This window comes from Scardinius erythrophthalmus, assembly GCF_964197995.2.
Source record: "Scardinius erythrophthalmus genome assembly, chromosome: 8".
In the NCBI taxonomy this organism is placed as follows: domain Eukaryota; kingdom Metazoa; phylum Chordata; class Actinopteri; order Cypriniformes; family Leuciscidae; genus Scardinius; species Scardinius erythrophthalmus.
In genome coordinates, this window is record NC_138228.1 from 12923511 (window position 1) to 12940602 (window position 17092).

General features: G+C 35.3%; 2 protein-coding genes across 4 annotated transcripts in view; both read left to right on the plus strand.

Annotated features, from left to right (window-relative positions):
* Window positions 1–38: 38 nt before the first annotated feature.
* Window positions 39–6142, plus strand: mapk12a (mitogen-activated protein kinase 12a). The gene is made up of 12 exons (XM_081372471.1): window positions 39–245; window positions 1274–1403; window positions 1530–1588; window positions 1672–1783; window positions 1855–1884; window positions 1971–2018; window positions 2108–2222; window positions 2461–2532; window positions 2656–2735; window positions 2852–2930; window positions 4110–4283; window positions 5339–6142. The coding sequence occupies exons 1-12, from the start codon at window positions 127–129 to the stop codon at window positions 5410–5412; spliced, it is 1092 nt and encodes a 363-aa protein (XP_081228597.1). The 5' UTR covers window positions 39–126; the 3' UTR covers window positions 5413–6142.
* Window positions 6143–11294: 5152 nt separating this feature from the next.
* The window catches only part of mtss1la (MTSS I-BAR domain containing 2a), a 41092-nt gene continuing 35294 nt past the window's right edge, over window positions 11295–17092 (plus strand). Inside the window, exon 1 of one of the 3 annotated variants that reach the window (XM_081372467.1) lies at window positions 11295–11779. In XM_081372467.1, the coding sequence (XP_081228593.1) occupies window positions 11708–11779 (72 nt within the window). In that variant the 5' untranslated portion in view covers window positions 11295–11707. The remainder of the gene's footprint in view (window positions 11780–17092) is intronic. The other 2 variants (XM_081372465.1, XM_081372466.1) reach the window with 2 other exon arrangements.

Consider the following 17092-nt stretch of genomic DNA (forward strand, 5'->3'; position numbering starts at 1 on the left):
GAGCGGTTACGCGCACACGCACAGCCTGAACGCGGACAGGTAGATTGCTATTATCCGTGTTCAGGTAAACCTGGAAATCACAGCTGTGGTACTCGGGACAGCACTTTTAAAGGGGTATTCACCAATATGTCAGTCCGATCAAGACCTGGATATTATCGCCAGGAGGTGAATAAAACCGCTTGGGAAGTCCCGGATAGATACAAAGATCTGAAACAGGTGGGGACGGGGGCATATGGTACAGTATGGTGAGTTATTGCTCTCATTTTATGTAGCCCACTTCCGGGAAAGAATCGTGATTTATATGTTAACACTTAATGCATTGTCACTGTAGCAGAACAAAATGTGTCTGGGATCTATTCAGAAATGATGTGAACGTCCGTAGGCGAGCACAAGGGATTTTTTTTAGACTATTTTATGATAAAGATGCCTCTAAAATGTTTTGATGCGATCCAAATTGTAGCATATTTGCGAGTCATATGTTTTATTCATGCGTGTTTACAGGGATATATAAGATAAACATAGAAAATGAGTTTCAAAATTAAGTGCCTGCAAAACAACGTTGTGGTTAATTGTAAGATGGCAGCTGTTGAGTAATGCCATTGGTGATGATGGCTTATTACGTTTTCATGCTTCCTTTAAAAAGTCCCAGAGGATTATCTCCGAGTAACCACTGTTGGCGTCTTGAGGCACTTCCCACAACTTAATCTGCCATTAATTTAGTAAATAGCAACATTTGCACTTTGAAATTATATTATATTAATATTATACAAAATATATAATAATATAATATCACTCACTACCCCTAAAATCACTCGTCTTCAGACCAGACCTTCATATTGATTCAAACAGATCACTTAAGAAAAACAGAAATATACGCTGTAAAAAAAATAAAGTTGCTGCCTTACAGTTCACTTAAAAATGAAAATTTTGTCAAGTTGTTATAAACCTGCTGTATGCATTTCTTTCTTCTGCTGAACACAAAATAAGATATGTTGAAGAAAGTCGCTAGCCAAACAGTTGATGTACCCCATTGACTTCCATAGTATTTTTTTCCTACTATGGAAGTCAATGGGGTACATTAACTGTTTGGTTACCGACATTCTTCAAAGTATCTTCCTTTATGTTCAGCAGAAGAAAGAAATTCATACAGGTTTGAAACAATTTGAGGGTGGGTAAATGCAAGCAAGCTTCTTTTGTGGTAAATTCTACTATGTATCTGTTTTCTAATTACATTTCTAATGTAATTGTTTACAACTGGTGATTCACTCCTCAGCTATGCGTTTGACCGGAGGACAGGGGCAAAGGTTGCCATCAAGAAACTCCATCGTCCCTTCCAATCTGATCTGTTTGCCAAAAGAGCTTATCGGGAGCTCAGGCTGCTCAAACACATGAAGCATGATAATGTAGGACACCAAAGATTAATACTGCATGCTCTGGGCACTCACATCTGCCCTGTTGTAAATAAACAGATTTACAGTCTTATGTTGTGCTGTATTTGGCAACCACTTTCTCTTTTTAAATTGGTACAGGTTATTGGACTTGTGGATGTTTTCACTGCAGACCTTTCTCTAGACAGATTCCATGACTTGTGAGTATTTTACAATCTTAAACTGTCATGCTTTGACCATTTGGGTTTGTTTTTTGGATGTATTCTCCTCGTCTTTTGCACAGTTACTTGGTCATGCCTTTTATGGCTACTGATCTTGGAAAGTTGATGAAAATGCAGAGACTGTCAGAGGACAAGGTCCAGTACTTGGTCTACCAGATTTTGAGAGGACTCAAAGTGAGTATTGTAATAATGCAGGCTTACACACCCTCGCAAACATATTTTCATGAATCGCTTTGTGTTTACAGTATATCCATGCTGCTGGAATCATTCATAGGGTGAGCACAGCTGTGTCAGTCTTAAACACATATGTAAACATGTATTGCTCACTACGAAACCACTAACCTCATCTGATGCCTTGCAGGATCTCAAACCAGGCAATCTGGCAGTAAATGAGGAGTGTGAGCTTAAGGTATCTCATCACGTGCATGTATTAATCCTGTATGTCTTTTGAGATTAAGATTTATTTGAAGCCTTATTGTTCCGTGTCTTACATTATAGATCCTGGATTTCGGTCTAGCACGGCAAACAGACAGTGAAATGACGGGCTATGTTGTGACACGCTGGTACAGAGCGCCTGAGGTCATTCTTAGCTGGATGCATTACACGCAGACTGGTTAGTCTCACATTTCATGCACTAATTCTTAAATATAATAAATAATAATAATATTGTATTTTTTATATAATTTATTATAGATTAGTGGTTAAAGGTTATATATATATAGTGGTTATGTATCAGTGCTGCTCTCATAAAAGCAATAGAAAGTGCTTAATTAATTATTTATTTATTTATTTAAACTAATGATAATTCAGAGATACTGTATGTGTTGTGTTTGTTTGAATGTTCCCCTCAGTGGACATCTGGTCGGTCGGATGCATCATGGCAGAGATGCTGCTAGGGAAACCACTGTTCAAAGGAAATGACCGTATCCTTCCTTGCAGGACAACTGTGAAAAAACAGAAGAAGAAAAAACTGTGGTTTTGATGTGGTGATTATGTCCTTAAGTCTCATCCCCAGTGTATTTGAATCCTTGACCATTTTCCGTCAGACTTGGATCAGCTGATGGAGATCATGAAGATTACAGGGACGCCAACAAAAGAGTTCACAGCCAAACTACAGTCTGAAGATGTGTGTTTCATTCATATTTTCCTACTAAGAATAGTTTGCAGAACTCTCTCCAGATATATAATGAATACTTTCGAGATGTGAAAATCCAAAGTCACATGGTATATTCTTTTTTCTAGGCTAGAAACTACATTTCAAAGTTGCCAAAACTTAAAAAGAAAGATCTTTGGGCATTGTTACCAAATGTTAACCCACAAGGTAAGAGTGTTTTGCTCAATCAATGCAAAAAGAGGGGATTAGTGTTTGTTTTTAATATGTTTTTAATTATTGTTATCATTTATTAAATAGTATTCATATCATAATTTTGTGAAAGTATTTTGCTAATTGTTTTTTTTATTATGCAATTACCTTTATTTAATATGCATGCAATTTTATACTTTTAATATTTGTACTTTTATAAATCCAGATATACACCAGGATCACTTTTAAATAAACTTGTGAAGGAAAGCTTAAAAGTTAATGTCATGTTAAGTTTAAAAGAAAGAAACTCATTCATATAAATGTTAACCTGAAATCTTGATCATTACAAAAGTCCATGGACTAGTTATGTATGAGCTACGTTTACATTTATGCATTTGGCTGATGCTTTTATTCAAAGCAACTTTGGTAACCCTTTATTTTACAGTGTTCTTACATGTAGTTACTGTAGTACTAACTATAAATTATGCATAATTGCAACTAAACCTAAACCAACCTCTCTTCCTAACCCTAACCCTAAGTATAATTAAACTGGAACACAGACACCTTAAAATAAAGTGTAACCACAACTTTTATTGCAGTCAGTTTGTTTAATTACATTTAATAACTGGAATTCAATTACTTTTCCTTTGAAAAAGTAAAGGATTATTCTTATTTTTTCTGTAATTGAATTACAGTTACTTCTGATGTAATTGCATTAAATACTGTATAGACAATTCTATATAAAACAATAGTGTATTTATCATCAAAATGTAATGTCTTATTTTATTTTTGTTTTTAATGTAACCTTCTCCCTTTAAATACTTTGGTCATTTCAAGAATAATTTATGCAATTTTATATTGTTTATTTGAAAGAATTAAAAGAGCAGTTTTATGTTTATCCTTGTATTGTTCAACTGGTTGAGATTGATACAGGATTTAGAAAGTAATAAGTAACATAATACTTTTTTTTCTTTTTTTAAACCGAGTAATTAGTACAGTAATGTAATCACACTGTTGAAGATGTAATTAGTAGCTACTAATCAATTACCTTTTTAGAGGAACTTACCCAACTCTGGTTAGCACCATGCTCTACACTATTTGATTCAAGTACATCTTTCATACATACATTTGATGAAGACAATTTCGAATGTCACATAATTGTGTGTCATATTGACTCATATGTTGCTCTCCTTTCAGCGATTAATGTGTTAGACAGCATGCTGCTCTTGGACCCTGAGAGCAGAATAACAGCGGCAGAGGGACTGGCTCTTCCTTTCTTCTCGGAGTTTCGTGAACCAGAGGAGGAGACTGAGGCCCCACCGTATGACCATTCACTAGATGAGGCTGATCAGTCAGTGGAGCAATGGAAACGTAGGTTTGAGCTGAAAAGCTTGATATGAGTGACTTTAAATTCACAGTAATTGGTGTAATGGATGAGACAACTAGTTTTAACGTTTGTTTAAAGATGCATAAGGCATTGAAGGGATAGTTCACTTTGAAATTAAATTTTGGTATGTTTTAGCTTACCTCAAGGGCATCCAAGATGTAGGTGTCTTTTTTCTGCAGTAGTTTCAATTTTGATATTTTTAGGTCAAACCGTTCTTGTCTGTCAGTCATATAATGCAGGTCTATGGTCACTGTCTCAAAGAGCATGCACAGAGTCCAAATTAAAACAATTCCCCATCGTCCAAATTAAACAATTCCCCATCGTAAGTACACATTGATGGCCTAAGACACGAAACGAGCGGTTTGTGTGAGAAAATGAACAGTATTTATATCGTTTTTAGCTCTTATACACAGCCACGTCCAAGTGATCTGAGGGCGCTCGCGCATCCTGGTGTGTGACGTGTACGCAGACTGGTGCATAGATATATACACTAGATGTCACCTTGTCTACGGCAGTTCATTGGAACGAATGTCTTTAAGGCGACATCTAGTGTATACACGTCACTCACCAGGATGCACGAGCGCCCTCAGATCACTTGGACGTGGCTGTGTATAAGAGCTAAAAATGATATAAATACTGTTCGTTTTCTCACACAAACCGCTCGTTTCGTGTCTTAGGCCATCAATGTGTACTTACGATGGGGAATTGTTTAATTTGGACGATGGGGAATTGTTTTAATTTGGACTCTGTGCATGCTCTTTGAGACAGTGACCATAGACCTGCATTATATGACTGACAGACAAAAACGGTTTGACCTAAAAATATCAAAATTGAAAGTACTGCGGAAAAAAAGACACCTACATCTTGGATGCCCTTGAGGTAAGCTAAAACATACCAAAATTTAATTTCAAATTGAACTATCCCTTTAATTAGCAAGTATTTCATATAGGTGTGATAGTTTATTCCCAAGAGCTAAAGAAATAACCAATTTCCCTCTGTTCTCTCTTCCTCTGTCTTTCTATTCCCTCTTTGACCCCAGGACTCACCTTCACTGAAATTCTGACCTTCCGTCCGGCACCAGTGGTGGCAGAATCTAAGGAGACGGCTCTTTGAGATTGCTTATTTTTACATCGTCAAGGCTTTACATTTGTACCATTTGTCACATACAGACTTTGAACAGTTTTTTTACACAGTGAGTGTACATTTTATTATTTTTCAGCCTTTTAGCCAGTTGTGTGTTAGTGTTTGACACAGATAAACTAGGCACAACTGAACCATCAGCAGACCTGCACCATCCTGCAATTTAATTGGGAGATTTTAGCATAGATTTTTGCAAGTTTGTGATTATAGTACCTTATTTTATTTTATTTTATTTTATTTTATTTTATTTTATTTTATTTTATTTTATTTTATTTTATTTTATTTTATTTTATTTTATTTTATTTTATTTTATTTTATTTTATTTTATTTTATTTTATTTTATTTTCAAGCAAAGCACGTCACTATCCAGCATTAATGCTGACATAATTATTACACTGAAATGCTGCAATGCAAATGTCTGTATGGTTTACATTTAGGCCTGAAATATTTTTCTGGTTTTTGCTAAACCCCACAGCCATATATTTCAGTATCTGAAAGAGTATTAACTTATCTTCTAAAACAGTTTGTCAACTTGACCACGGTCACGAAAGGAGAGTCCAGACAAATCATGCAATTATGCAAAGGAACCTGACAATGTACTGTAAAATAAGTATTTTTAAATTGATCACATTTTATTTTGTTGTATATTTTTAAATCGATTTGTCAAGAAAATTAGAATGATTGATTAAAAAATACAATTGGTAACTTTTCTGCTTTTGATGTTTCTAATTCTTATCCTCAGTTGTTTATTGACACTTAAACTTGTTGGAAAGGAAATGGAAGTCCGATGGACCATTTGGCATGAAATCCAGCAGAGGGCAACATTTACACAACTTTTGCACTTTCTCCAAAAACATTTCACAGTAATAGTTTCTAGAAAGCTGCATTATTACACTAGAAACTCCATTTAGACTTGAGGTCCCTGGGCATCCTCAACCTTTCTTTTTATGTAATTAATTTAGGTATGAGAATTGCTGCTACATGTCAATACAGTGCGGCAGTCTCTGAAGAGATATAGTCGGTACAGTTCTTAAGTTGACCTTTGCACTTCTAGTTTAAATACACAATTCCCTGTCCCATTAAGAGTCTTTCTCTGTTCCTGCAGCCTGTCTGTGATACCTTTGGCCTCTGTTTAGAATCCTTGTGCGGTTCATGTGGTCAGAGAATGTTCTGCCCGAAAGAAAACTAGAGGAGAGGTAAAATACATTTGTCATGCTACTTCTTGGCAGCCAGATGTAATGACACAGAATGAAAGAGGAAGATAGCAAGCAAAGCCAGCAGATTTTCTCCTCTCGCTGGTTTATTTAAAGAACGTCTCTGATTTCTTGACACAAACATCTTTCTTTGTTTGCTAGAATAAGCAGCTGTGCAGTGCAGAACATTATATCACAAAGGTGTTTGTAAAAATCACTGAATTTTAAAGCTGTTTCATATTGAGATCGCTCTAGCACCTGATTTGTGCTTCGGGTAAAACTGAGGAGGAACAAAAGGTTTTAATTTTAATTGTAATACAGCACACCCTAAAAGTATTTGTACACTTAATCAGTCTTCTGGTTTATCAGGTTCATAGTTTATATGATGAGCTACATCTGTGCCTGCTATGAACTTGAGAGGAACTGAACTGACTAAAAGAATGTATATGATAATAATACAGATGTTTTATATCTATGCAGGGACTTTCAGACATTTTAAGTGAATTAAGTGTCCGAATACTTACCGAGGCTACTGTATGTTTATAAATGCGCAATTTCACAGATATCTCTTTACACTGAGAACACTATGTCCAGTGATTAAACTATGGTTGGCTGCCCCTGTCAAACATCCTGTCTTGTGTAACGCACTTGAAATGGGATAAACACAATATTTCATTGTTTGCTTATGTTTACATAGTTTAGAGATCTTGAACTATTGCATAAGTGACTAAGTATGGATAGGTCTTATGCTTACCAAGGCGGCATTTATTTGATTAAAAATGCAGTAAAAACTGAAATATTGTGAAGCAATATTACAATTAAAAATAACAGTTTTCTATTTAAATGTAATTTATTCCTGTGATGGCAAAGATAATTTTTTAGCAATCATTTCTCCAGTCTTCAGTGTCACATGATCCTTCAGAAATCATTCTTATATGATTTGGTGCTCAAGAAACATTTATTATCATTGTTGAAAACAGTTAATATTTTTGATGATACACTTTTTTTTCAGGATACTCTGATGATTATAAAGTTCAAAAGAACAGCATTTATATAATTTTTTAATAACATTATAAATGGCTTTAACTGACACTTTTAATCAATTGAATGTGTCCTGCTGAATATCCTAATTTTTTTTTTTTTTTTAAATCTTACTGACCCCAAAATTTTGATTGGCAGAGTGGATTTTCAAATATTTCTGCGTTTAATAACCTACCTCTCATTGGTAAGACACTGTTTATCATTCTCTGTTGCTTCATGCTCTCTGCATATTTTACTATCTGTTTTCTCTGTCTCTTTCACAAGCACAGGGAGATGCACGTGCCTTCTTGCTGTTTAGCAGATCCTCAGGAATCCTTTGGCTTAGCAGGCTGCGCAAGAGGAAATTCCACTGGCTCAAATGTTCTCAGTAAAGGCCCCAACGTGGCTCAAGCACCCGGAATCCCTGCAACCCACCGACTTCTCAGCAGGGACAGCGAGGGGCCGGGAAGGAATGAATGTGACGGTACCACAGATGGTTCTCCTCCAGTCAGGAGACAGACTATGGTTAGAATGGTATTTTAAGTACCACCATGCTCATAAAAATAACTGTTACCCAAAACATATGTGCGTGATCTTAAGAAGTTCATACTTGCCGTTGCTTGTTTTCATCCCACATCATAACTCTGTTAATGGATAATAATAATAATAAAGGAAAGGTGAGAGTGATCCCATCACAGATTATAAAGTTTCAGCTCTGTTTTTAGAAATGATCTAATGCAGAATAAGCTTTCTGTTCCGTCTTTTTCAATTGTGAGGGTCAAAGAGGTTCTCTGATGGACTGTATGTGAGGTAATATCATCTAAAAGGCCCAATAGAGCCATCATGTACACAAGAGCTGTACTGAAAAACATCAAGCTCACATTCTGGCTCGACCAAACCTGTCAAATATGAGGTTTACAGCCTCCTAAATACCGTGAAGGTCAGAGGTGGTTCCTTGACTTTATCTTTTTGGAGGAATTCAGCTGTTTTAAAGAACAGAATGTTCCTGGTTGTAAGTGATGTGAGAAACACAACAACATCCTCCTTCTTTGGAAAAGTTCTGGGGGGCTTTTAGATTTCTTTAGCACTACTCCAGGAAATTGTGGTCACATTTCATTGTGGTCAGTTATATGCAGTTGGCTCATTTATAATAACTATATAAAAACAGCTTTTCAGTGGTTCACTAAGGTTTGCTTATTGCTGAAATTCAGTTTTAGAATACATATGCTACTTGCCGTCTATTGCAAGTTCTTGATTTTTTGTGTGTCGTTTGTATGTGTGGATTGTTGAGCCAAAAGAAGTCCAAGCATATATGAACATGAAAATGAATAATACACTCAAATAATATTTTATTTATAATTATTACATGGCTTGGTTGAATTCCAATGTAGAATGTGGCCTGTTATTTCTTGATAATAACAGACCGCTGCGAAGTATAACACACCGTTGCCATGAAAAACAGAGCGTTGCTATGGACGCGGAACGGACTATTTTCTTTAGCGGAAGCAATACAATTGTTTTTAAATTAATAAACTCCTTTTTAAATCAATATTTTGTGTCAAATTATTGATTTATTTTGTAGGTAGCCATGTAATAAGCGGGATAATGATTATCGAGGCGGTTGTTATAGTGAATAACAACCCCTTAAGGCTGTTTCAAGTTCAGCCTGTCGGGGTTGTTAACTTATTCGCTGTACCGCTTCGCTATACATTATCCCTTACATAGGGCTATATAATATAGCCCTATGTAAGGGATATATATACACACTACTGTTAAAAAGTTTGGGGTCAGTAAGATTGTTTTAAAGAAATTAATGCTTTTATCAAGCTAGGTTGAATTAAAGGGCTAGTTCACCCAAAAATGAAAATTCTGTCATCATTTCCTCATCCTCATGTTGTTCCAAACCTGTATGAGTTTCTTTCTTCTGTTGAACACAAAATAGGATATTCTGAAGAATATGGGTCACCAAACAGTTGATGAGCCCTACTTCCACAGTGTGTTTTTTCCTATAAGTAAATGAGGCCTTGTGTCTGTTTTAGTTGATCATATTCTTCAAAATATCTTCTTTTGTGTTCAGTAGAAGAAAGCCATTCTGCAATATTCTCCTGTACTCCAAAGCATTATAATACTTTCACAGTGAAGTAGCTCACCATACCAGCAGCTAAAAGGCCACCACACAATGACACCTCTTCCTACATGTTTCACTGTGGATGCATTTATTATTATATTTCTTGCATATCTTTGAAGACATCGCTCTGGAGCGTCACCATGCAACTCATGTTTCATTGTTATTCATCACTCCACACTCAACTTCCCATGTTCTACCAAAAAACTTAATTCTGATTTCAGACAGCAATGTCTTTTTTCAATGGCTAATTTCCTGACCAATAATTTGCGGTTATGACAGTTAAAAGCTTAGTGTTTAGCCATTTTGGGCTTGGTCCATTTTTTTTTCTTTGCCCAGAAGTGTATAATTCATTTATTAATATAAAACTTACCCGCACACAAAAGATTAACAGGACAGTCTTATAATTTTTAATTTTTAGTTTGGAAATTTAGTAAACCAGTCATGCCGCAATCATCTCCCACTGCAGTCTGTGGTCATGCTAATTTTAAACTGGTTCCTGTATTAAGTGCTTTTGTTGAAACTGTGGTGGAAAACTGTGGCTCAAAGTCAGAAAGTGTTTATTTGATATGGGACCCTCTCCTTCTGTTTCTCAACCACGTTACATAACTATAAGTACTTGCATAACATCCTTTCCAGAATTTGGGGAGCGAAGGTAATCAGAATTTTATGGTCAAATAGCATATGACAACAGTATGTAGGAGATATGCTTGTGGAGATGGCCAGTTAAAAGAAGATGGATATATGATATGCTGTAGGAGAGGGCTGTAATGAATTTTTGTATCCACTTCCCTCATTTAGCTCTCGAGGGACAGTGTCCAGCAGCAAGGTCAAGATTTAGGACACTTTGCCTTATGCAGTTAGATCACAGTTTAGGATTTCCTTCAGGACTACAAAATGCACTGCTTTGCTTATAACATTTCTAATCACTTTTATTTGCCATTTGAAATTAGGTGCTTTTTGATTCACGATTACTCTCTGAATTACATCAATGTTCAGAGCTCAATTTCATATTGTGCAAGTTAAAAAAGGTTAGTAATATTCAGGTAATATTTGTACTTTTGTTTTTGTCACACTGCAGGGATATTTATGTGACAAGTTTATTAAAATGGCATCACTATTTGTATAAAAAATAATAATAATAATAATAATAAAAAACTGGTGAAGTGGTCTTTTACTTCATCATCATCATTATAATTAGGCTTTTATGTCAAAGTTATGTTATTTAATTTATTTTAAAAAACGATTTTGTTTATATTTTTAAATATTTTTCTTGTTGTGACAATTAAAGGGTTAAAAAAAAGTGCCTGCAGTGGCAGCTGTGCAGTTAACTTTGTCCCTGCCACACAAAGACACATTAAAGCTACTTTAAAGGACCACCATTCAATTGTCCTCTCCCTACACACACACACACACTTGCCATATGTCCACCCATAAGCCCCGCCCCCAACCCAAAGATCCCGCCCACCAACCTGGAGGATCGAATATCACGTCCGTCTTTCGCTGCATCACTCGACTCCTTCTTTCATCCAAAAATCGCCGTTACAGTGTCAGTGTTTAAGCTGAAACCTCTCGTCCACGCGGATCTGACAGCACAGATTGTTAGTATGATACCCCAATCGTCATCTGTATCCTAGACCGGGGGTTGGGAGGGGAGAATCAAATCTTTTGACCCCAGCCATCATCATTCCCTGGATAACGGGCACAGAGCCACCCGACAGCCTCAATTGTTGTTTCCTTTTTTTTTTGCCGACATCTGCTGCATGTTGCTCACATTTGCATCCGAAGCAACAAGAGGTCTGTATATTCGGCTGTGATGGAACACTTTCATCTCAATCGCTGAAGAAAGAAATCAGCTTATTTGGATCAGAACGTTTAATCTATTCTGTTGATTCACTGAGCGTGTAATAACAACCAAGGGCTTGGTGACATGATGGAGAGCGTGGAGAAGGAGTGCGGCGCTCTGGGTGGATTGTTTCAGGCGATCGTCAATGATATGAAGGTACCAGTACTGCTTTATTGATGCAGATATTTAGCAAAAAAAAAAGATGGTTGTGTTTTACTGCCTTTGTTTTCATTAGGGCTCCAGCTGCCTGCACCACTGATGCTGTGATTAATGACATGGGGGTCTCAGCATGGAGGGCTTTGTTGTGAATTGAGAATTGAACCCTTTTGTAGATGTCTGTAGAACCTTTTAGATGTTAAAGCATATTTTTGTGCATTCTATTTGAGATAAATACAAACAATTGGCCTACGTAAAATACGAAAAAGACTATTTTTCCACAGAAAATAGGTCCAGTTAGGGGCTTAGCTAGAAATTATAAAAATTCATAAGAAATAATTTTCCTCCAAAATATAGGGGTTTTATAAGAAGCATGGGCACCACCCACTTTTCCAGGCTTGAACAGAAATGTAAAATGATGTTTTGAAAGTCAAGTGTTTTATGTGCACTATAGCACCACGGTCTTAGAGGCTCACATGTCGTTTGAATTTTACAACAACCATAATCCCATTTTAACCCAATTCATTTTATTTGACATATAGTCCTCACCATTTACAGATTTGAAAATGGTGCACTAAAAGTCTGCCTAGCTATTAGTTGTCCAATGACCAAAAGACATTTACCACTATTTTGAACTCGAGTCAGAATATCTCTCAGATTGACCCTCTATCATATTGATGATTTGTGAAAGCAATGTTAATGCGCAGGGATTATGCATGGCTCATAAAGAGATATTAATGCATCAGAGAGAGTTTAAACGTGGAGCTCGGCTAAAATCTCACTTGCTCAGAGCCTTGTTGTGATTTTCAGTGGAGTAAAAAGAACCAAAAACAGCTTTTATACATCTTTTTGTATGCAATGCAGTATGTAGAATATTGACATTCATACATTTAGGAAAGCATTACATACATTTTTGTCAGAAGAGAAAAGTTTGGGGAGTAATTGATTTAGATATCACTGTGGCTATTTTGTCCAACCTTAGGAATAGGATAAGAGATATAATATTACATGGCATGTAAATATTGGATTTCTTTATTTGCGCTATTTATGAACCACATATCTTATTAAGAAGAACCATTTGTAGTATTCCTTAATGAAGACAAGCCAAAATCTTATGTTATTGTGTGAAACGTCTACTGTCATTAAAAATGCACGCAAAAAATAAGGTGTTAAAAATGTTGTTGAAAGATCCAAAGTCTTTGCACATTTGTGTAAATAAACTGAATTTAATTTGTTCCCCTGTAACATTTAAACCTCTCATGGCCATGATCTCTCAGATATGATCTCCTTTTCCTACAGCTATTTGCACATTTTTTTGGAGAGCTTTCCAGTCTGTTGCGTTGCTTAAGCAGAACCCCGTGGTTGTACGTACTGTTCCATAAATGGTTTCCATGTTCTCGTGTGGCTCCAGTAGTGAATGTTATTGCTGAAAGTTGGCGTTTGAGTGAAGTTCAGTGGCCAGATGCCAGATCTGGAGTTCATATGTTGTGAACGGCTCCAGACTTGGCACAGGACCAAGCCTGGCAACGTTCAGCTTGTTTGACATGCAGTATATCAACAGTCGTAAAGAGGGTACAGCCGGAGAGTGTTGTAATGTCAAGAGATGATGGTTTGATTGGGTAGGGCAAACTCCTCTTCAAAAATTAGCATATTGTAACATTTCTCTACTCATTGTTTTCTCTTGGCAGACTAAGGTCTATAAAAAAGTTTACAGCTGTGGCCAAAGGTTTATGACAGCTATTTTTGTTCGAAAAATATGAAATGAAAACACAGAAAAATACTTTTTTCACTTCTAAAACAAAATAAATAGTGAAACTTAGGGGTGTAACAATACCCTAATTTCACAATTCGATACATATCACGATACTGAACTCACGATACGATATTATTGCGATACTCCAAGACATAATAAGAGGTTAAGAAAAAATGTACTGTTGATTAAATGCTAAATTTGATATAACATTGTGGGTGTATTTAAAATAATGTTATCCACTTTTTACTGGTAACATAAGACTTATAACATAAGCATTATCAGGACCCAATAATATTCCCCCATTATTATACATTAAATTCAACATAATATATTGTAGTTTAATGTAGTACTGACTCTGAAAACTGAATTTTTTTCTCACAGGGTAATTTTTATTTTGGGTAAACTATCCGCGATACATATTGTTGCATTTTTGTATTGCGATATATTGTGACACAACATATTGTTACACCCCAAGTGAAACTAATATTGAAATAAATACGTAAAAATAATTATACTCATGAGTTTAAAACATTTAACACTTTATTTCGATGGTCCACTTTAGACATTCTACTAATTATAAGTAACTTTACAACTACGTCAACTAACTCTCATTAGACAATTAGTAGTCTGCTTAATATCTGCTAACACTTTATTTTGACAACAGACATTCTAACTTTGCAACTACATGTCAACTTATTCTACTAACCTGAACCCTAACAGTCTAAAAGTCAGTTAGTTGACATGTAGTTGCAAAGTTAGCCTACTTAGAAGAATGTCTAAAGTGTATATAAAGTCTAACCCAGTTCATTTAATAAATGTTATGTGTATATATATGTTTGTAATTGTGTACTTTAAATTCCTCCAGCATTGACAATTCTGTCTAGACACAAATTTTGGATAGTATATTTTTTCAAACGTTTTGGTGTTTGTTTGTTTTCAGCTTTTGGACTGTGACTGTGAGCCTCCATGAATTCAGATAAACTCAAGGGCTTTTATGATAAATTGACCATACAAATAACATCATTACTGTTTCAATCTTGGGTTGAAATGTTAGGACTTTCTGTCATCTTTAATGTGTTCATTGGCCACAGAAACTTGCATGGATCCTAGGAAATAACTACAAAATTTGGCTTTTCTTTAAAGTCTTATCTGGGCTTTGTAACTGATTCCAATGACAACACGGTTCTTCTTTCATCAAAAAACAAAAAAACAGCAAGACATTGATATTTTAATGTATTATTATGAAAGCCCTATTTTATCCTAGATTCTGACTAACTGATTTCCTGATTCGACATGATCTAATTCCTATTCACAAGCTCTAAATTTGATTCTGATGTGATTTAATATCAATTTATTTGTAATTTTTTCATTATTTCATTACAGTATTAGCCTACATTTTAAAACAGAGAAGATATATTCAATGAAGAAATACATTTACTCTTTCCTTTATTGTACAACTGAATAGCTCAATCAGTGAAAATAACACACAACGTTAGACTAAGTTTAAACCTGTGATAATGAAAATATTTATTTAAAAAAAATCTAAGCAAAATGGTTATAACGATATGCTCTTTTCTGATTTCTGAAAAGTCTGTAAATATGATAAAATGATCATATTATTGCAATAGACAATACATACTGAATTGCCTATTGCGGCCTATTAGTGAATTGATCACAGCGTCTGCAGATTGTTCTTAACCTGCAACAACCTTCTTTATTCATCAGTTTTAGTCTCAATCTCCTTGTCTTTTTCGTCCTTGTTGCCTGAATGCTAATTAACCACCTGTGGGTTTAAAATAGACCTGACTTTGACTGTTTAGAGGAGTTGGAGTTAGTGAGTCAAAATCATTTTTCTTATTGTATGCATTTACAGTATGTACACTACCATTCAAAGGTTTGGGGAGAGTACGATAAAAAAAAAATGGAATTAATATTTTTATTCAGCAAGGACACATTAAATTGATAAAAAGTGACAATAAAAAAGATGTTTACATTGTTATATATTTAAAATAAATGTTAGTCTTTTGAACCTTTTATTTACAGTATCAAATAATCCAACTGTGATAATACTAAGTAATGTTTCTTGAGCACCAAATCAGCATATTAGAATTATTTCTGAAGGATCATGTGACACTAAAGATTGGAGCATTGATGCTGAAAATTCAGCTTTGCTATCAATGGAATAAATTACATGTTGTAATTTATTAAAATAGGAAATCGTTTTTTAAATTGTAGAATTGAAGAAGTTTTAATGACAAAGATACAACGAATTAACAAACAGACAGGGCAACACACTAAAGCAACGCAGACTAAACAGAATGAACGTGAGGGATCTACTTATATAGCAACACAAACGAGGATAATTAATAGAGCACAGCTGACACAAATGAACTAATAGTGAGGCGAGGGAAAACTGAACAAAGGAGCACATGATGAGAATGAAAACAAACTTGAAGTCCATGAAAACAGAAACTAACAGAATATAACCGTGACAAATATTTCACTATTTAACTATATTTGATTGTTTTTAGCAAATAAATGCAGATGAGCATAAGAGCACTTTTAAAAAACTCTTACCAAACATTTGTATGGTAGTGCAGACTGTGTGTAACTTAAGCCGGGGACACACTTAAAGACTATAAGGCCGATTATTAATGTAATTTGATGCTTACGACTGATCATGCCCAAACGCGCTGAGTCAGAGACAGTTGTGTTCAGTCGGTGTTTAAAATCTGCTCCAGTCATCGGAAACAGTCTGTAAGTGTGTTCAGTTCAGTCTTGGAATGTTTCAGCTAGTCGTTAAGTGTGTCCCCGGCATAAGGGTGAAATATTAAGTGCACAGTGGGACACAAAGCAGAATTAAGCTTTCTTCCAAAACACAAGAAAACCTAGATTCCAACATAAAAAAAAAAAAAAGTCAGACTCCCATGATTTATATATATATTTTTTTTTAAGAAATAATAAGAAACCACTGCTTATAGTAGATATCTCAGGTATTCTACCATGTGGCTAGTGTATTTCCATCTTTAGCGGTTGTGTCAGCAAACTCGATGCCAGAATTTTTGACCAGTTTTTAACACAAATGTCTATAGAGACTGAGGCTGTTCAGACAGATACAGAGACCATGCAAAACAACCTTATTCCAACCTCTCCAGTTTCTTAACAAGAGCTGTCAACACAGCTTTAAAAGGATTCCTCTTTCCTGTCTCTTCAATTTTCTGTTTATTAAAGACAGACTTTCTCTTGAATTGATCCAGTGTGCAAGCCTGAGGCCATTGTTGATTTCTCATTTGTTTCGTATAAAACTTGCATCTTGGAGTGTGAAAATAAACAATTCTTTTGGAATTAAAATCTTAGTAATTCTTTTATGATTTTACTGTTGTTTACAGAGGTTCTACTTGACCAAGGACGTGTTAAGCTAGTTAAAGGATAGTTCATTCAGAAATGAAAATTCTGTCAACATTTACTCACCCTCATGTCACCCCAAACCTCTATTGGTGGCAATCAAACAGTTTTGGTGCCCATTGACTTTCAGTGTATGAAAAAAAACAACACTGATA

Coding starts and splice junctions, on each gene's coding strand:
- mapk12a (XM_081372471.1), top strand. CDS start 127: ATGTCAGTCCGATCAAGACCTGGATATTATCGCCAGGAGGTGAATAAA. Junction 1,589..1,671: donor CTAGACAGATTCCATGACTT/GTGAGTATTTTA, acceptor TCTTTTGCACAG/TTACTTGGTCATGCCTTTTA. Junction 2,931..4,109: donor ACCAAATGTTAACCCACAAG/GTAAGAGTGTTT, acceptor CTCTCCTTTCAG/CGATTAATGTGTTAGACAGC.